Source organism: Hipposideros armiger, unplaced genomic scaffold (genome assembly GCF_001890085.2).
Source record: "Hipposideros armiger isolate ML-2016 unplaced genomic scaffold, ASM189008v1 scaffold_401, whole genome shotgun sequence".
Taxonomy (NCBI): Eukaryota; Metazoa; Chordata; class Mammalia; order Chiroptera; family Hipposideridae; genus Hipposideros; species Hipposideros armiger.
This window is the reverse complement of record NW_017731751.1, coordinates 1,263,398-1,285,176: the sequence shown is the minus strand read 5'-3', so window position 1 is coordinate 1,285,176 and position 21,779 is coordinate 1,263,398. Positions and strand designations below refer to the sequence as shown.

Below are 21,779 nucleotides of genomic sequence, written 5' to 3'. Positions count from 1 at the left end.
TTTGGTTTAAAATGTTGCTCGTTGCTGGGTTGGAGTCCCTCCACTTCTCTGTTACTGTAGGCTTCAGTTTGCTAGGGAACACTGAGCTGCTTTCCGCTGGCTGAGTCCTCCCATCTCAGTGACCAGGCTGAAACTTTGGCCTTCTCAACCTACTAGGTGCTCTTTAGAGCAGAGTCAGTAATTCACCGAATACTAATCTAGTGCTCCATAGCATACTATTTTTTACAAAATCAGTAATTAAAACAAAAGTGGTCATAGCCATCTCATTACCTTGTTGGACTTTGCTGCAAACCTGAAATGCAACAGAGATTGAAAACCTTTTTGTAAGTCAATTTGATACACTGACAGTGGCTTAGCAAGAATAAGTAACAAAGAAAAAGGGAAAGTGGTAAATTATATATTTAAGGAACAATTATAAAATGAAAAGCATTCTGAGGGGTGAAACAAGCAGATGGAGTGGCAGAATGTACAGAATAATAGAGGAGCCTTCGAAAATCTAAAATAGTTACTAGGTAAAATAAATGGAAACTTTAAGCTTTAGGAAGCCTAACTAGCAGTTTTGTTTTGGTTTTTTTAAACACTTTTTAAGTAAGAATGTTTACCAAGGACACTAATATTTAGCATACCATTTAGAGAGAACTGAAAGTGACTTCAGATGAATTCATTAAGAGATTAATGGCCCTGGTAGGGCGGGAGAGAGAAAGAACACGGGAGGGGGGGGTTGTTACCTGAAGAGTGGGTGCCCTAGAGCAGGGGTCCACAAACTTTTGAGACGGAAGAGCCAACCCTGTCCCTCACAACAATTTAAAATTATTTGAGAACCATAAATATACTTTTACGAAATCACCATTATGTGAATAATATCCTTTAAAAATTTTATAAATGAAACTATGATAGTTTTATTTTCATTTTCAGTTTTACTTCACAGTCACATGTGCGTACCCAAAGAGCCACATGTGGCTCACAAGCTGCAGTTTGCCGACCCCTGCCCTTGAGTATCAAGTGTTTCCACAGTGCTAAGTGGATGTCACCAGAGCTGTGGGCACAGCTTGACTCCACCGATTGGCTCTTCTATGCAGATCAGCCAACAGACCAGATTCTTTTCTCTAACTTTAGTTTGTGACTTCATAAAGATGGCTTTATCGATTCTAAGTTCCCATTAAGTGCAATTTCAGCACCTAGTGGGACTTCAGCAAACATTATGGGTTTAACCTTTAGTCTGAAGTAATCTGCAGGAAATGCAAATAAATACATTGTTTAGCAACATCTTTTTGTTTAATGTAGCGAGCATTTAATAATGATTTGTTATCAATATGTGACAGGTTTGTATTTAGAAGAACAATTTAATTTGAAATTATAATATTAACCTACACAATAATGGCCTTCTATTTTGTCTCTTTCTAAAAACTCATTATGAGGTCCATTAGCAGCTAGCTGAGCAGCACTGGCCCCCAGAACTCTCCTTAGAGTTAGGGTTCACAGTGCAGAAGCAGGTGGTAGCCTGGGATAAAAGAGTTTTTCTTAAAATAGAGGGAGGTGAGGGTTTCAAGTTTGAAACAATGAGAGGCTACTTGAATGCTGCTGGTTGGGTGACTGTCACAAGGCTGGGTAAAGGGCCCAGAGCTCAGAAGTGTGCCTGGAAGTCCAAGGAGACTCCAGAGTTGAAAGACTTCTGCCAGGTCACAAACAACAGACATAGGAAGACATTTCAGATACTTGAGAAAATGCAGAAGCCAGTTTCTCACCTACTTTACTGCATAGCTCATGGATATACAGCTTACCCTAAAAAGGAAATGAATAATGAGAAGAGTGAATTTTAAAATAGTTTAAAAGTTAATGTTGACTTTCTTTGATTCTTCAGGAATCCCAAGGCACCAAAACAAGAGATTTTAATAAGTGACTACTTCCACATCAAACAAACAATTCCTCTCTCTCTCTCTCTCTCTCTCTCTCTCTCTCTCTCTCTCTCTTTCTCTGTCTCTCTCTCACACACACACATACAGTCACATTCTACTTAAAATAGCACTATATAGATAGCATGATAAAAAGTACTCCAATTTGCAAGTATATTTTTAACACTTCAAATCATGATTCACTTTGAGGCAGTTAACAATACTGGTATTTTTGAGTTGCTACAATGCATACTACATGTGCTTAATTCCAAATCTTAGTGTCTACTTAGTAAACACACCTTCATAACTGAGAGTATTAGTATAAAATCATCATTATTGTGTGCTAGTTTCTTTCCTTGGGGAGGAAAAAGAGAAATGATACTTTGGAGTAGTATTTCATTAATCCCGGAAGGGAACAGTTGAGATTGCCAATGGACTGACTGTGTTGGGTAATTCCCTAGATGAACTGATTCCAGAGGTAATGCATCCGCATTAATTCTTCTCATAGATGGTTATTTGCTTTGACATGTGGCAAAATGATGTATATGGGTTTTCTTAATGTTTAGAATTGATTTTTTCAAGTGACCTTTTCTCAGTAATTAGCCTTGGGCCTAATTTGCATAATAAAATCTCCCAATCTTAAATGATCCAAAGGTGGGGCTGTTATGATCTTTTGGTCTGAAAAAGCCCCCTGTTTTTTATTACATTTAGATTCTTAATTACCTTAAAATCATAGTAAGGATTTTACATAACTATAGGTATTGTTATATCTTTCAGGTTTAAAAAGAGTTTATGAAATAACTCACTGTTTTGAAGTTGCCCCTTGTGTCTTAGTAAACACTTAAATTAATATTAGGAAAGCATTCCAAACTGTTCTTGGCCATCATCCATATTTGTATCATAAAGTTTTCTTGTAGACACTTTCTGTGCTTGGTTTACAATGTCTTTTTAGAAGTGATAGAGTTGAATGAGTGAGCAATTTTGGTGTGTTGGCTCTTTACAACATCCAGCCTTATGAAAATTCTGCAAGTTGATTAACCAACCTTCGCATAAAATCTTGCAAAATACCTACAAAGAAGTTTTCATCACACTACCAAAATTATGTGAGTCAGAGATGGGTGAAAATAAATATCATTGTGTTCATACTTTTTAAGTGAACAGTGGCTATGGAGAGTTGCTAGACAAAGAATGCCGCATGCTCAGAGCACCTCCCAAGGTAGCTTTGTGTGGCTTTTATATTATTTTACTTCATATCTGCAGCCAGACATGGATTTATGGAAAATAATCTAAAACTCAGCACTTCTCATGATTGTTTGATTAAAATTTGTTCTATAATGTACACGCTGCCGTGTTCACAGCCATGCTTCCAAAAGCCATCCCTCACTTTCCATGCCTTGGGAAACTCGCTTTGAAAAACCACTGAACGAGTTAGAATGAGTTACCATTCCTTTAGGCCCTTCATTGGTTTAGTTCTCCAAAGCAATTTTTTTTTTTAATCAGAGCATATAAAATTGGAAGTCTCCACAGTCAGCTTTGCTATTTTTCAGGCATAAACTCCACTGCTGAGCAAAATTGCAAAATAAATTAAAGCACTTGCACACAATTATAATGAAACACTATTTTTAAAGAATCAAAACAGAAGAACAGATTCCATTTCTGTATTTTTGTTGAGCGTGTCTATAGATTTGTTTGTTTTCCTTTTTTCTTTCTGTTTTTGATTTACTTACTTCTGGACAGTAGGTATGGCGAGTAGCACCAAAATATACTGAATGTACTATAATTTCTTTCCCTAGCAAAATAGTTATGGGAGCTTTCAAATGTCCTTTCACATATAGATTTCTTTCAGAATATATAAGAATGTGTGGCCTCTGTAAAGTGATTATATGTTTTAGTTGATTAATTATTTATATGATAAATGTAGCAAAAGCTACATTTCCATCAGTTTTAGTGATATGGCTACATCAACCTGTCACTTATGTCTTCTGACTTTGGGGTGAGGATTTATGCTTGATACCTTGCATATAATTGCTGAATTCAAGCATGTAAATACATTTTTATTTTTAACCTACAGCTGTCATCTTTGTACTAGAATGTTCATCAGAATGTTAGTGTTTGGGGGATACACACACACACACCACATAAAGCTACAGATTAACGTAGTAGTTGAGAGTCTGGAGGCTGACAGATTTGGGCTCTTAAATGCCCTTTCAACAAGTTATTTAACCAGCCTTCCCCTCAGGCTTTTCATCTGTAAATTGGGGATGATGACAGTACCTGCCTTCTTGAGGTAATATGCATTTAAATGGGGTAATACATGGAAAGTGCTTGCTTCCATGGTTGGCACCAACTGAGTACAGCTAAGGATCTCTTTGGAGTGGGGGAGAATGTATGAGACGGGACTGAAGGCAACCTGTGCTTTCCTGCAAGCAGGAGGCAGGGAAGATGGGCTCAGAAAGTATCATTTATTTGGAAACCATCCATAAAATGAAACTCGAGAGTTTACAAGTTTCAGTAATGCTGTGTAACTTAATTATAAGATCTTCCCTCTTTGTCTTCCTGGAGTGTTAATAAAAGTTCTTTTGTCCTTGGGCTTCCCTTACCAAGAAACATGCATTTAAGTAGCTTTTTGTGGGTGGAATTGTCCAAGCTTGTTAGCAGATCCTCTGTAAGACCCAAAAGAGACAGGAGCGAGGGGAATCTTCCAAACGCATAATCGTTTTCTCTACTTGCCCTTTAACTAACTGTGCCGAGGCTTTTTTCTTTCAGTTCCCTGTTACACAAAGGAAATGCTGTGTTTTTATTGGTAATTTCAGCAGCATCCTAATGTAGTATAAATATTCTTCTAGAGGAAAAAAAATGCTTCAAAGTTGCCTTGTCACTGAGACTAGCAGGGAAAGTACATTGTTTCACTAGTCTGATAATTAGAAGCGTCATTTCGATTATTTCTTAACATAATGTGAAATCCTTTTCTGACTGTAGCGAAGGCTCTCCTACAGTATATCAGTAAGATGCCTTGTTGAATTGAACACGAATAAAGCTTACATTCTTTGCACTTAAGGAATAAAGTCTTGGCTTCTGCCTAACTGAAGGTTGTGCTGAGAAACTTCTGGCTCCTGGGTCTGATGGAGTCCTGGGCACTGGGATATTTATCCCAGATCCCTCGGGTTTAGGAGAAGGCTATTGTAAAGTGAGGCTCTGTTCGCATTCCATGGCGTCACCTAGGCAGTATGACAGCTTATGTCATTCAGAGCTAGACAGAGTCCTGGGAGCACTATTCCTAATGCTCAAAATAACCAACAAAAGAATGAGATGAATCTGATTCTCAAAGCAATGGGAGAAACGAAAACTTCATATGAAAATAAGAGCAAAGCATGAGCAGATCAGAAATAAAGACGACTTAGGAAGAAAAGGAGTTATTTAGGAATTGTTCAGAATGAAACTGCCTTTGCTATTTCATAAAATGCATCTTAATATCTCTAGCACCTCTCTTTGTAGTTTTTTAAAAGTTCACTTAGACTTAAATAATTGAACAAGGCTGGAGACCTAGTACAAGCATGAGAGAAAACAACTTTCTTAATAGCCTTTAAATATTCATCATGAAGATCAAAATTTAAAGCAAAATAAAGCAGTTTAAGAAATAACCAAAGAAGGCCAGTTAGCTCAGGTGGTTAGAGCGCAGGCTCATAACACCAGGGTTGCTGGTCCGATCCCCACATGGGCCAAGGAGCTACACCCGCCTCAACTAGATTGAAACAACTACTTGACTTGGAGCTGATAGGTCCTGGAAAAACACACTGTTCCCCAATAAAATTTCTAAAAAAAGAAGGGAAGGAGGGAGGGCGAGAGGAAGGACCAATAGGCATAGACAGACACAAAAGATTACTCTGAAAAAAACTTACTTATATAGCTCTTAAGAGTCACACATTTATTTCTATTGTTCTGAAATCTCAGGCTGGGTGTTTGATTACTCGGGGAAGTGTTGTGACTTCACATACTCTGTGTCACTTTGGAGTCTTGATACATAGGTGATAGAGAAATTTTTATCACTGTGAGAAAGCTGAAACTTAGTATGAGTTGTTCTGTAGTACAGTTCTCACAGCCATGAACTAACTATCGAGGTTAAAACTCAAACCAAGGCTTCAGACCATTAGACCAGTCATTAGTTTATGACATTGCCTCCTGGGTCACCAAGAATGTAAATGCATACGCAGTGAAAGGAAAGTTAGTATATGTATGTACCACATCACATACATAGTTACAGTAAAGAGAGTGTATGTACACACGACACATCTATAGCAGTAGAGGAGAAGCTCGTGTGATGCGGATACCTAATGAGGCGTATGCTTGTATCAAACATGATGGGCCTGATGCCCTGTCCCACATTGTGTAACCAACTTCAGTAACAACTAGCTTCAATCATATGCCCCAACGTTGATTTAAGAGCATCCTACAGAGCAGGTGGAAAGGAGTTAGGGCTATTCGGAAAAGGTGGTTGCAATAGCAATTTGTCAGATCTTCTGAATTTTCTTTTTCTTTTTAGAACTATCAGTCAATTCCATTTCCTCAATAAGACTGTGCTACTTTGTTTTTTTAAATGTTATCAAGTACTTTGAGGTCCTCAATAGAAAGTTGCTAAATCGTTAAATTATAAAAACAAACAAACCACAACAAAAATCCCAACTACACAAATACTGGGATTAAGGGACTGAAAATTTCATTAACCAAGTCTAAGTGCTTTGGTTTGGGTGGGTGGGTGGTTGGATGGATGGATGGATGGGTGGATGGATGGATAAATAGATGGATGGATTAGCAAAACCTCTGGCAGGGGCGTAATTGATCACTTCACAGAGGAGCCTGGCTGTGTGTTGCTAAAAGATAGATGTGTTTCGCAAATGACTTTTTGCATTAGTGAGATAGCCTTGTTTCATTGTTCCTGATATTAAACCAGGAGATGAAGGTATTTTTTTTATTGAAACAAACATGTGGAAAATTGCTCTGGATTCTTAGCGTAGAGAACATGTCCCCTGAACGGAATAAGGTTCATGTGTAGGGCAGAGTCAGACAGAGCCCTTTATTGGGGTTACCACTGGTGTCTCAATGGTCAAAGCAAATAATTTCATGTCCAGCTAACTATTATGCCACGAAAGTGGCACATTTTCTCATCTGCAGTGTTGTGTTCTGAGCTGTCAGCAAACATTAATTCAGTCACTGGTGAAGTCCTACCCCCCAGAGTTGAACCCTGCTTCAGATGGGGAGTTTCCACTTCGGTGCTGCTGCCGCATGATTACTGAGTCATTAATATCATTGCATGCGATTAGTGACAGCAGAGTGAGCAAGAGGTCCATGGAGTGGGCGCCCCCTCCCCACCATGAACTTTTTACTCTGACCCTTTGCTATCTAGACATTTTTGTATCTCCACAAAATATTTTACTGATTAAGACTTAAAAACTCAGGAGTGGGCCATGGATTGTGTGCTAGAAATAATGTCACTCAAACACTTGCTTCTTCATATTTCAGAATATTTTCATTAGATAGTATCACTATCTTTAGACCAGAAAGTCTCATTTTTAAAAATCTGAATACGTTAAGCTAATCTAGACAATAGAGAATTATGTTTTATCTTTAGAACCCTTACATCATTTTTTTGTTGTTGTTCATATGAGTGTGGTCATTATATTGAAGTGGTCATCTGGCATCTATTTTTAAAACACAGTTCCTCTTTTTTAGTAGGTTTCGGCCCATGTTAAGGTTGACTTTCATACTTTTACTCTTGATTGTCACATTCTTACAGTGTTAATTTTATCTGAATCACTGTGACAATAAGATAAACTCCCTTAAAGCATGTTAGATCTTTTTTATGGATTCATGTTGATTTTTTTTTAACCTAATGGGATGTTCCATCTGCATAAAATAAATCATTGTAATTTTTAGCAATAAAATCTTCAACTTAGCAGGGGATGTAGTTCCCCAACAGAATTCATTTAAAAATCAAGACAAAGTATTGCAAGCAATATTTTGAGGAGAAATAAACAACTCATAAATAATCTCATGTGTTTAATCATGCCTCTAGTAAAAAACAAAAAAGGGGGTGACAGGTAATTTATTGCCTGGACTGTTTGATCTTTCTCAGAAAAGTGTCGGGGCACTGAGCTGAGCTTGGAGGGTGCTTTTCTCAGTGATATATATAACCTAGGTGTGTACACACATATCTCACACACACACATGCACACGTACATTCACTACTTCCCATCTTTTTCACTCTGGTTGGATATAATCAGTGACTTTCCAGGAGTATATTATCAAAGATAACTATGACTCTTAGTATGTTCAGTGATGGTCACTTACTTGATTTTTGTATACAGTTCTTAATGGTTAAAAGATTTTATGAGTAAGCTATGACAGAATTTCTTACGTTCTAGATGTGGTATTTTCTACTTTACATTGTTACTATTCTCTCAATAGGTTGATTGCCTTCAGTGTCCAAGTCTCATATGATGTATGGCATATGTACTATAAAATATATATATTTATATATTATATTGGCAATTTCAAGACTCAGTTCTACATGGTATCCTCATATCTCCTGTCTTTCCAAAAAGTAAAGTAGCAGAATAATATATGTCATTAAATCTTTTAGTGAACACACAAGCACAATTTACTAAACTGATTCAAGGTTGTTACGTTTTTAAAAACTCTTTTCTGAGCTCTCAATATAACATCTTATTATAGTTCATGATGAACGTTTGAAATTGAAGAAATAAAGTTACACCGTTTTATTCAAGAACATCCATTTATATTTGATACCTGGTATCTTTAATCATATTCTAATGCTAGAATACAGGAGGGAAGGTCTAAATTGCAACTTCATTTTTAAATTCACTTTTCCAAATTGTTCTGTCTAGTGGAGAAACTAATTAATTGTGGGGTATAGAAGTCACTGGGGCTAAGCCAGTTATTACTTCTTAATGCCTGATTTACTGCTTTAAAATTTCAAAACACAAGCATAGTAATGTGGTTTTCATTCAAATGATCCTTCCTATCATACTGGAACAACATTTCCTTAGGTAAGAAACACACATCCTACATTATGAGTAGCTTATCCAGTGTTTTAACTGTGAACTATCTCCCACACACACTAAAATCAGTTAATCAAATGCCACTAAGAGCTAGCTCATCAAGTACAAATTGTTTTTAAAAAATGCTTTTGTGGATATATATTTCTGTTTAAAAACATCATCCTTTGTGTTTTTCTTTCTTCTACAAGGCCATTTAAGTATTTGTAAAACGTTTTCTCTAAGATCAGGCATTATGGGATGAAATACCATGTGATTTGAAATAATGCTGAGCTCTTTTTTTTGTTTGTTTGTTTTTGATATTACGCCAAGCAAAAATAACAAGGCCCTTGGAAAGTCATGGTATATTGGTATATTCCTCACTTCTTTCACTGTAAACCCACAGAGAAAAAACACATAAAAAGGAAGAAATTAGAAGTGAATTATTCTTTTTTCTTTTGGCATGTTATACAGATATTTCTGTTTCAGAAGTTTTTATTAGTTATAAAAAGGCATTTATTTTTTGGCATTCAGTGAACATTATCATTTCCATGTTTAGAATTTTTTTCCTAAGTTGATGTCTTAAAGGAAAAAGAACCGTGATGCCCAAGGCATTAAATTACATTAACTTGAGTTCTAGAAATTGAATCCCTTTTTCTCTAGTATGTATTTTGAATTTTCATCACACATTTGAATTTGAACTGATGTCAGGGTGCTAAGTAGATAGATCTTAGCTTCCTGGATTGTATGTTCACATTAAGTAATTATATTTTTATCAGCCTCCTTGTTTTTCAACTTACATATCTCCTTCCATTTTTTTTCTTCTTTTAGACACTCAAAGAGGTTTTAGCCCTAGTAGAAGAAAACAGTAGCCTAATTTTAATGTCACACTTTGCCTTCCATATTTCTCACTTCATTTTGCATCTTTTAGTTCCTAGGTTTGCCAGGTAACAGGCTTCTGATTTTTCAGAAGCCTGTATTGAGCTTAAGGAGACAGATATGTAGGAAGGCTGGCCTAAGAAATCACAGTGAGCAGGGCCAGCATATGATATAATGATGGAAAAGATTAGTACACAGAGGATGATACTCATAGAAAACTTTCATAAAATGCTATTTGTTTCATAATCAAATAAGAGCAAATATGTCATGTGCAGCTTTATATAAAGACCTGATTTTTATTCATAGTAGAAAACTGAACTCAGGTTTTCCTCACCCTGTATACTTATTATCTGCCTCTCTTTGGTGGACTTTTTTGATGAAGTTGTTAAAAATACTTGCTTTTGAGTGTCCATCAACCCCCTATCCCATTCCATCGCCATCCCAATAAGCTACATTTTAAAATAGCTTGAAATACCCTCCAAAGTGTGAGTATATGTTGATGTTTCATTCTTTCCACCATGACCTAAGAAGCTTTTATTCTGTAGATTTTTTTGTGCTGCCCTCATTGCTGACCTGTTTGCAAAGAAGACCTATGTATCAGCACCAACCCAGTGGTTGAATTCTCCATCTGATTAGCATACATTACTGATATGATAGGCTAAAGCCCACCAAAATCCAGTGCAGCAGCTAAGCTTCCTGGGGTACAGAGCAATAACGATCAAATGAAGACACGTTACAATGCAGTGTGACTTCCTCTCCCTGGGCACAGTCTAAAAAAACACAGCCCAGAAATATTCTTGCCCTTTTAGTCTGCTTGACTCACTGGTTCTCCTTTTCCTACTCAGATAGATAACCAGTGTGTTACTATTCCCAGTGAGTAAGAACTGCGGATAAGTTCATGTGCAAACTAAACTAATGGGAAACCACAGGTGTTGGCTGTGTCGTTTTCAGATGTGAAGAGAAGTCAGTGTGAACTCGGTCCTTTTTTGCTGAGCAATGATCTCCACCCCCTGAAAATCAGGCCCTAGGGGAATGATATAGTGATTTCTGTATACTCACTACATGCAATTCGATTCGCTGAAGCAAAAGCTTTTAAAATTGCAGGCTATAAAACGCCTGTGCATTTTTTATTAAACTTGTTTTCTAACTAGATGGAGAAACTTGTAATTTTTAATTTTATAAAGTCTATTTTCCCCCTGGACCAAGAGGGGTGTGTGTGGAAAAAAAAGTCTGGTCACTCAAAGCTTAGGTATAACAACATTATTTTTTTCTGTTTCTGAATGATTAAATGCAATTTCTTCCATTATAATAATACTGATTGTGGCAGGATTAGATAATGCTGGTAGAAAGATACCAAGAAAAACAAAGTATAATGAAGTAACAATTTATTTTTTCCTCTTTCTCTGTGTTAAAAATTCCCAATCCATTCCAATTAACAATAAAAATAATTGCAGAATTGTCTCCTGAAATGGAAATAGATTTTATTCCCAAGCATTAGCAATTTCTTGCTGTTTTCCAAAGTCAGCCACTAAACCTTTTTAAGCTGCTTGGTGACTGGCTATTGCAGCAGAAATCAGAATATTAGTCTTGTGGCTTTATTTCAGAGTTCCCTGCTAGTAAAGAGGTACAGTCAGCACAGGACACTTTTGGCTGTGCCCCTTCTCAAGGTGGGGGCAGGGAGACCTCTAGCTTTAGAACCATAGGCCCTTCACTCCCTGATGAGGAAGTAGGAAACAGAGAGGTTAATTTTTACTGTGGGATCAAATAAAAGTTGAAGTGACTCAGAATCAGTTATGCTTGATACAAAGTTTACCTTCTGAAGTTTCAGTTGATATTAACATCTTAAAATAGGGTTTTCTGTGACAACTTAGATCATTCCTAACTTAGGACAAAAATCTTTCATGGTGGAACATCTAACCATATTTTAAAATGTAGTCCCTTTTTATTTAATTTATTTATTTATTTGAAATAAGCAAGTGAATCCCTCTTTTTCTTTTTTTTTTTGTTAAATTTATTGGGGTGATATTGGTTAGTAAAATTATATAGGTTTCAAGTGTACAGTTCTTAATACATGATCTATATATTGCATGGTGTGCTCACCACCCGGAGTCAGTTTTCCTTTCATATCCATGTATTTGATCCCCTCTTCCTTCATCTACCAACCCCTCCCCCCTACCCTCTAGTGACCACTAAACTGTTGTGTGTGTCTATGAGTTTTTGTTTGTCTTGTTCGTTTGTTGCTTTAAGTTTTATACCCCACATACCAGTGAAGTCATGGTTCTCGACTTTTTCTGTCCGACTTATTTTGCTTAGCACAATAATCTCAAGATTCATCCATGTTTTCACAAATAAAATGTAGCCACCTTTTAAATAGCCAAGTATTCGGGATGCTGTTTTAACATTAGCAATGAATTTTTCAATATCTTCCAATAACCTTCGCAACTTGCAAGCTGACTTAAAGGCGAAAGAAGCAGAGTCCAGGAACGTTGGGGAAGCTGTCCTCACTCACCGTGCTCTGTGCCTTGGCCTGCTCTCCGCCCACCCCCACCCTCCCCCAAGCCAGCAGCTAGCGCTCCCTGTCTAAGACCCCTACAAAGGCGGCATCTATGAGTTCCCTCTATGGAATACCAGGGCTTAAAGGCATTTTTTCTCCCCAAGGAATAAACAAAATCTCAACTGTTAAAGTTGCAATGCAGTTTCATTCTCACAATTTTTCTCCTACCATCTTATAGTCTGTGGATGTTAAATTATAGATTGCAATTTAATTTGAATACTTTTAGAGTTCTTTATATTTGGGGGTTATCCAGACATCATTTTGGGTAAACCAAAGGGAATTCTGCATAAAGGTGTTAGTATTCAGAAAAGGCATTGACCTACAGATTAAAATCAAAGGAAAAAGTCACTCAAATTATGTGCATTTCTTGTGGTTCCAAATTGACAAAGTAGAAGCAGTCAGTAGTTTCTACCTCTGCAGATGCTATTTTTAATTATATTTGCCAGTGACTCTTCTCTACTCTGCCTTGTTTTACCCTTTCTGTTATTCATTTATTTTTTTTCTTTCAGACTTAAATCTTTCACCTTTTTCCCTCAAGATTAAAATAAATCTATATTTTCCCCTAATTTGTTTTGTGTGTACCACCATTCAGATCTTATTTTTATCTTATCTGTTAGCTTAGTGTTAAGCTTTTAGCAAGAAAAAGTTAGTCATTTAACTTTCAACTTGGGTACACTTTTGCATGTGGGTGCATTCCTATGTATATGAATTAGAAAACGTTAAGGATTCACTTGAATTAAGTAAACTGAGCCTTTGAAACCAGCAACCAAAAAAGACATCAGTTTTCTAGTTTTTTGTGTACAAAAACATATTTTAATTTTTGAGGAAAATCAAATGAGAAAACTCAAAATAATTAAGTGAAGATAATAGCGCTGCTCTATAATTGTCCAGAAATTGTGCATGTTCGTAGATTAGATATCCATACTGTTCTAAGCCTTTAAGAGAAAAGGATACTTTGAAATTTAGGCACATATTTGGAAGAGGGGAAAAAAGAAAGAGAAGGATGTAGAAAGGGAAACAAAGATGATTTTTTTAGATTCACAGTTTTTAGTTTTTCAGTACTTGTTTTAACTTACCTGCCAAACATTTTCTCAATAATCTGTAAGAGGATACTGTCTACTTTCTACCCACTCCCCTGCCAAATTATTATGGCAACTTTTGCCCAGTTTCCCAGGAGAAATTCAGTGTCAGCAATAGCAGAAGAGTGAGATATGATTGTGAGACTGTGAACTTTAAGGAAACACTCTGATAAGCAAAGAGATATTTATACACACAAGAAGCAGCCATTGTTTTTAAGGAAAACAGTGAAAGTAAAAGTCAGTAACTCAAGAACACAAAGACAAGTAAATAAGTGCCTTATTCTCCAGCTCATATAATTATCCATGGCATGCATATTTCTATATATGCATTTAGAATTTGTTTGCTGAGCCATCATTGAAAAACAAACAGCCCATTGAAAGAATGTCATTTGGATTTATTTTTACCAGAAAGTCCCGTCCCTGTTTCACTGCCTTTAAAAGTATAATGTTAGTAGATAAAACTCTGATAATGAAAGTCAGGAATGATTTACATTGCAGAAATGCATTATGAAACACTTCTTTCTGTTTCTTGCCCCTTGAACTTTGGAGGAATGAAAATGTCTAGCACTCCACACCTTCTTTTCTCTTCTGGAACTTGACCTGTAATTTAAATCCTGTTCCTCAGCAAAGTACCTGGCCGCCTATCTTTTTACAGCCTTAGTAGTTACAAAGCAATTCAAAGAACTCACTGCCCTAAAAGGACAGAACCATAATGTGTTTAAGTGGAGTAGAGCATAGACTGTTTAAAAAAAAAAAAAATACTGAGAGTGGTCAGCTGTTCTGTCCTTCCTCTTCTGTCCCTCTTGAAGTGGAAAGGGAATGAAGCTGCTGAACACAAAGCAAGTGTCTGCTAGAGCCCTGCCTTCTACCCTGGTTTCCACAGGACCCTCAGAGAGCAGTGGGATATGTGGGTTCCCCTCTGTCGGTCCAGAGTTGTCCTAAAACAGGGAGCTTGGCTGAATAGTTTGACCAAGGTTGATGTTGGCAGTAATAACACACTCATTCTTTCTGGTTGAGTACAGAATGAGGGGGACAAACTTCAGAATGTGAGGACCAAAATTCTAATATACTTCTTAAGCTGGAGTAAGGCTGGGAAAAGGAGAAAAGAGGTGTGGGAGTCTTCTTTTAGTGTTTACAGAACTTGGATGCTTGACAAACAGGGCGCATCAAGCTAATTGTTCTTGAAGCAGGAAATCTGTAGTAAAGGAAGCAGGTGTTGTGTGATGATTACCACATTTTGAAATTACTGTATTAACCATTTTGCTCTTTTCAGTTTGACCCCAAAATAGTAAGCCCTTTGGAAGATGCTTGTCCCTTTGATCTATATACTAAGACTAAATTAGTTAATTATGAAGGAAGGAGAAAGTGCTTAAGTAAATTTGAAACCAGATAGCCTACATGCAGCAGTGTCGGCAGTATCCATTTTTCTTTCTTTCTTTTTTCTTTTTTCTTTTTGACTTTCAGCATCCCATACTTTCAAAGAACTTGTGACTAAGAGTGAATTCTTATTTTTCAAATTGTTTTCAGACATTTCATGTTCATGTAAAGTTGGCTTATTGATTTCCTGATTTTTCTTTATTTTTTTGTTTTGTCCATTTTATTTTTAATCAGCTACATCAAATGGGTCTTTGGAGGGCCTGGATAACCAGGAGGGAGGGGTGTGCCAGACAAGAGCCATGAAGATCCTCATGAAAGTTGGACAAGGTAAAGACCATCTGCTGCTTCGTGAAGCCACTGTAACCGGGTTGAGCCCCCCAGCTAGTGTGGCGCCAGTATTGCTCACCCCTGCCTGCAGTCACTCTTCAGTTTAGTGTTTGAAAGCAAACCTTTCTCTGCACCTTGAGCCACTGAGATCTCGAAAAGTCAATGTAATAAATTTCTTTTACTGGAGATAAAAGTTAATGTCAGCCAGGTAGAATGTCTATTGCCATCTATGTGTATATATATATATATTTTTTTTTATTTTTTTTTCTTCTTAAAAGCAAAACACCTCTTTGGTTCAAAATTAAAATATCTAGAGTGAAAACTAAGTTTTTTGCCATTTTGCCCATTTCTGCATCTTGACGACAGAAGACTTTTGTTCATTGAGCCTTTCCACTTATAGATAACCTATTGTGCAGAAAGAATTATTCTTCTAATTAGAAATTGGTATAGTAGTCAATCAACTTGCTCAATTAAATTGAAATGTCATCTGCAATGCTCTGCCTGCCAAATGCAAGAATCCCTATAGTTTCCACAGATGGCCTCACAATCTAAACCTTTGAAATTACTAGAATAACCATTTTGTTTTAGAAGGAACATTATATTCTTGTATCTCGTAGTACTTTGCATAAAGAATCTTATGTTCATTGCTATTCTCATGCCTCTTAAGATATATACCCAGCTCCTAAACCTAGCTCTTATCAGATGTCTGTGCTGTAAGTAACCATTTGTTTTTCATATAGATTCGAGTTCTGCTGGGTCAACCAGGCATAATGATCCAACAAGACGTACAGAACTAGAAGCTGGTACAAACGGAAGAAGTTCAACAACAAGTCCTTTTGTCAAACCAAATCCAGGTACAGCAGCATGACCTGTGTGTATAGGCCTGTGTGCCCTGTGTGTACGCTTGGTCACTCCAGAGGTAAAACGGAGTCGAAGTACTTCTACATCAGTAGGATTAACATGTCGTTACTGAAGTCAGTAATCGTTGCTCTCAGTTAGCTGTCATCAATTACTGAGTTAGAACAAAATAATTTATTTCCACAAAAGCCGTACCTTCCAAAGGGTAGAATTCATCAGCTGTAAGTGCCAATTATTAGCACAAGTCTCTCAGACCCAAGTTATTTTCACTGGCTGACACTTGATCACGCTGGTTGCAACACTAGCTTAAAGCCGGTGTTAATGTATATGTAATTAATGTTCTAATCCCTCATCTAATTATGTCTAATCCACAAAGAGCCTGATTGATCCTCCTGTACATTTTAGATGGTAACATCTTCAAGTATTGCATAATACCATGTTTTTCAGGTGATTATTGTCGAAAAATAGTTGTTTTACATTTTCACCGTAAGAGAAAATATTAAGTAGCTCCCTGGCAAAAGTTGAGAATACTAGATAAAATTGGCTGCCATTTAACTTCATTTTCTTAACAGCCTTTGAACAAATAGCGATGTATTTGTTACCACGCTAACAAATTTTTTACATGGCAGTCGTTGAGCAGACGTCAGCAGTTTTGTATTAGGGATCTGTATGCCTGGCTGGCAGTCATGTGAATTTAGCATCTGTAGCAAGATTCTGTCTCTTTCCAAGCGTCAAGGAGGGAAGTTGTTATTTCTAACTTTCAATGACAAGACGTGTCAAATTCTTGTGACAAACTGATAAATGGATGATATAATGATGCCAGGCAATTCTTTAGTGCTTAACATTTGGGTTGGCAGTCTGTTCAGCGTGAGAGTTTCTGCTGCCTTCCAAATATATTTTAAGTGTAAATCAAATAATACAAACGAGTTAGGAGTTGAACGTTTTCCCAGGCCCCATCACTCCTTTGGTGCTCTCCTGCCTTTCTGCCAGGAGGCAGGGCTTGCGTGGAGAAGGCAGGCTGCTCAGATTCCCAGGAAGCCGCCAGTTCTAGAGGAAAGCAGAGCAGTGCAGCATGTCAGCAAACACTGCGACCTAGAGAACCCGCTAGTTCCTTTTTCTCTCTCTGCCGTGGCCGCAGGCGGGCTTACACGGGTTAAAGCATGAGGCAAGATCAAGGGCTGGCTGTCACAGCCCATCCACAAGGCTGATGGATGATGATATATGAAAAGGAAACAATGTGGTTTGGGAGCAGCATGGAAATCCGACCGAGAGTCACATCTCCTTTCATATCGATCGCTGACTTCTGCCTTTTAACATTTAGCTATTAAATGAGGTAATTGGTTTGTCAAAGCCTAGCTGCCAGTGAAATCTTTGGCCCTGCTTTATTTTTCACATTTTGAAGGGCCCTAAAAGCAGCTCGTCAGCACTCAGGGCAGCGATAACAGTTCTTTCTCAACTTGTGCAGGTTCCAGCACAGACGGCAACAGTGCCGGACATTCTGGGAACAATATCCTCGGTTCCGAAGTGGCCTTATTCGCAGGGATTGCTTCAGGATGCATCATCTTCATCGTCATCATCATCACGCTGGTGGTCCTCTTGCTGAAGTACCGGAGAAGACACAGGAAGCACTCGCCGCAGCACACGGCCACGCTGTCCCTCAGCACGTTGGCCACGCCTAAGCGCAGCGGCAACAACAACGGCTCGGAGCCCAGTGACATTATCATCCCGCTGAGGACTGCGGACAGTGTGTTCTGCCCGCACTACGAGAAGGTCAGCGGGGACTATGGGCATCCGGTGTACATAGTCCAGGAGATGCCTCCGCAGAGCCCAGCGAACATTTACTACAAGGTCTGAGCCTCGGCGGTGCCTTCGCTTTCCCGGAGGAAACCCACTGTCCCGCTGCCGCCAGCCCGCGGAGGGTTTGACGACCCCCTGTGTCTCGAGTGGACTGAAGCACAGCACGGGAGAGGGAACACTCCTTCTCGGAAGAGCCCTGTGGAGTTGGACAGCTTGCCTAGTCTGTAGCGTTTCGGCTGTGGTGAACGCAGTCACTCACCGACAGCTGAAGACTCGTGTAGGAGGTGCCCGTTGGGACTGCGGCGTGCGCCTCGCACCTCTCATCCCCGAAGCCATGTGCTGCAGTCACTCAGGCCTACACAGCAGCCAAGGGGAGACAGAGTGGCTGCTGGATGAGAGGGAGCCCGGAGCCTCCTGGGCAGGTGCCCCGGGGCGCCGCGCCTGGAAATGCTGGCCTCTGTCTTGGTGTGCCCCTCGACTTGTCGCACAGACCTCTGGCTCGGTGGGGCTGTGAAAGAGCTCTAGCTTTTAGCCTCACTGTGGCACACTCCTCCTGTGATCCAGGGCTCTACAGTACTTCACATGCGATTTCCTCACGCCACACTCCGCGTCACTGACGGAACATTTATGTTTGGGGTCTCCTACTCCATCCATTTGCAACAACAGCTACAGTTGAATGGGTAATACATTTATAAAAATTACGTCTGCTAACAAGGAGGCTTCCAGCCAGACGCTAGGCTGTCAGCTGAGGAAGACTAGGAGTTGGTGGGAGGGGGCGGGCCGGGGGAAAGGGCTGTCTGCAAATGTGGTTCCATGCTGCTGCCTCTGAAACAGGAAGTTGGGAAGGGGAAGAGGAAACCCCAATTAGGTGGCACAGCGCTTTGGTTTTGCTAAGATTTTAAGAGGCAAGTGGGAGACACAACAGCACACAGTGGATCCAGGTGCGTTTGAAGGAATTCACTCTTATTCAATAGCAATGTGCAGGGAAAAAAATGGCCCCTCTTCGCTGCGTGGAGCAAAGGGGCGTTGTTGGTAGAGGAACCGGCTTGGAGGGGAAGGGAGAAAGTAGGCCGTTGGTGGTAGGTTCTGGCAGGACTGCTGTGGTACTGGCAATAAGATGTGCAGCTCCGAAGCTGTAGGGAAGTCGGTCTGCTTTGGCTGATGTTTAAAGCAGACTCAGCTGCTATACTTATCACATTTTATTAAACACAGGGAAAGCATTTAGGAGAATAGCAGAGAGCCAAATCTGACCTAGAATTTTAAAAGCCAAAGGTCAAACAGGCTGTAATTCCATCATCATTGATGTTGTTAAAGGATTCTCATATATAAAAGGTAGGTCAGAGTCCCCTGTCCCCCAATGCCCCTCCCCCGCCCTCCTCCCCAATCAAGCCTTACCGACACTTTGGTTTATGGCGGTGCTGTCCGGGCTGTGAGGGCTGCGGGGTAGGTACTGAGCGAGGCCGCAGCGAGCGGGTGCTCTGTGTCAAGGTGAAGCACACATGGCAAAACGCTGAGAGTCATTAAGACGGAAATAAATTATGATGTCAAGGGGGAGAAGGAGGGTAGGACATATTTATAATAGGTATATAGAACACAAGGGATATAAAGTGAAAGATTTTTACTAATATATATTTTAAGATTGCACACAATACACACCAGAAGATGTGAAATTAATTTGTGGCAATTAAGTGGTCCCAACGCTCAGTGCTTTAAAAAAAAAGAAAGAAAGAAATTGGACAGCTACTTCTGGGGGAAAAAAAAAATCACTCTAAAAATAACAATAATAAGAGCAAATACAAAAATAACCAAGTCCTCTGAAGGCATCTCACGTAACTGTAGACTAGGAAATGCAAGCCCCAAATACCAGGAAATCGATGTTACTGCAGCATATATTTAACAATGACAAGATGTTCCGGCATTTATTTTCCGTGTTGTGTTTTCCCTTGCCTTACGGCTGAAGTGTTCGCTAGAATCCACCGGGTGACGTGAAGGGGGTTTCAGCTGAAGTTTGGCTTTAGCTCCCTCCTCCCCCCCCCCAGCCCCTCCCTTTTGGGAAACAAAACCAGTAAACAGGAAACCTACTTTTTATGTGCTATGCAAAATAGACATCTTTAACATAGTCCTGTTACTATGGTAACACGTTGCTTTCTGAATTGGGAGAAAAAAAAAATGTAGCAACAGCATTTTAAGGTTCTCGAACCTCCAATGAATACCTGCAAAAATGAGTTGCAATGGAATTTATTCTTCTCTATTTCCTGAACCTGAAAATGATGTTGGTCCAAAGTGCGTGTGTGTATGTATGAGTGGGTGTGTGGTATACATGTGTACATATATGTATAATATATATCTACAATATATATTATATATATCTATATCATATTTCTGTGGAAGGTTGCCATGGTGACCAGCCACAGTACATATGTAATTCTTTCCATCACCCCAACCTTCTCCTTTATGTGCATTCATACAAGATTTTCTTGTAAGCCATCAAAAATTACCTTTAGGATGGGGGAGAGGGGTGAGAAGGGGAAAAATGGGAAATAGTCTGATTTTAATGAAATCAAATGTGTGTATCATTGGTTGGCTACATTTTGGTTATATGCTAAACTGTGAAAAATCAGATGAATTGATGAAGAGTTACCTGCAACCAATCGAAAAGTGTTCTGTGCGTCTGTTTTGTGTCTGGTGCAGAATATGACAATCTACCAACTGTCCCTTTATTTGAAGTTGGTTCAGCTTTGGAAAGTTACTGTAAATGCCTTGCTTGTATTATCATCCCTAGTCACCTGACTTTGGAATTTGCACCATAATGTTTAAGTGAAGATGCTGTAAATAGGTTCAGATTTTACTGTATATGGATTTGGGGTGTTACAGTAGCCTTATTCACCTTTTTAATAAAAATACACATGAAAACAAGACAGAAATGGCTTTTCTTACCCAGATTGTGTACATAGAGCAATGTTGGTTTTTTATAAAGTCTAAGCAAGATGTTTTGTATAAAATTTGAATTTTGCAATGTATTTAGCTACAGCTTGTTAAACGGCAGTGTCATTCCCCTTTGCACTGTAATGAGGAAAAAAATGGTATAAAAGGTTGCCAAATTGCTGCATATTTGTGCCGTAATTATGTACCATGAATATTTATTTAAAATTTCGTTGTCCAATTTGTAAGTAACACAGTATTATGCTTGAGTTATAAATATTTTTTCTTTCTTTGTTTTATTTTCATAGCCTGTCATAGGTTTTCGATCTGCTTTAGTTCCACATTGCAGTTAGCCCCCAGAAAATGAAATCCGTGAAGTCACATTCCACGTCTGTTTCCAACTGAATTTGTTCTTAAAAAAATAAAATATTTTTTTCCTATGGAAAAAATGCCTTCAACGTATTTTCCTTTTCTTTCTTTTTTGTTTTTCTTTCCTTTTTTGTTATTTTAATTTGCCTTCTCCTATTCTATTTCTCTATCATTACAGTTACCCACAGCCTTCTGCCCATGGGCATTTCTGTGCCCATTTTTCAAATCAGGACATGCACACAATGTGAGTGCTAATCTTGCAAAGAGTCACGATCCCATTGGTTTCCCCATAAGACTGTGGAACTCACATTTCACAAATAATGTTTTACCGTAAAGTTTTATAAAGCCCTAATCATCCTGAACAGAAAATGTCTCCAGTTTCACCTGGATTGCACGGTCTGAATAGGGGGACCTGCAACGTGAGCTGTGAGAGGCCAAGGACGGAAACGCACTTTTGTTATCTCAACGCCTAATCCAGATCGATCTAGTTTCCATTCAAGCAAAGCATTTCACTATCAACAGCTTCATTTTTCTTCACGAAATAATCCCAAGAGGAAGGAAAAAGTCAAATGTTCTTTGTGAAAATGTAACATTGATAAAAGCATGTTGTGTGATACTGGATTGAGGCAAGCCAGAGGCCAGCAGTGAATTGAACCACACTTTCAGTTCTGGC

The 21,779-nt window shown here is 38.7% G+C and overlaps 1 protein-coding gene across 1 annotated transcript in view; it reads left to right on the top strand.

Annotated features, from left to right (window-relative positions):
• EFNB2 (ephrin B2) overlaps positions 1 to 21,199 on the top strand; it is a 44,845-nt gene extending 23,646 nt beyond the window's left edge. Inside the window, exons 3-5 of the mRNA XM_019663728.1 lie at positions 15,068 to 15,160; positions 15,901 to 16,014; positions 17,484 to 21,199. Of these exons, the coding sequence (XP_019519273.1) occupies positions 15,068 to 15,160; positions 15,901 to 16,014; positions 17,484 to 17,872 (596 nt within the window). The 3' untranslated portion in view covers positions 17,873 to 21,199. The remainder of the gene's footprint in view (positions 1 to 15,067; positions 15,161 to 15,900; positions 16,015 to 17,483) is intronic.
• The last annotated feature ends 580 nt before the right edge of the window (positions 21,200 to 21,779 follow it).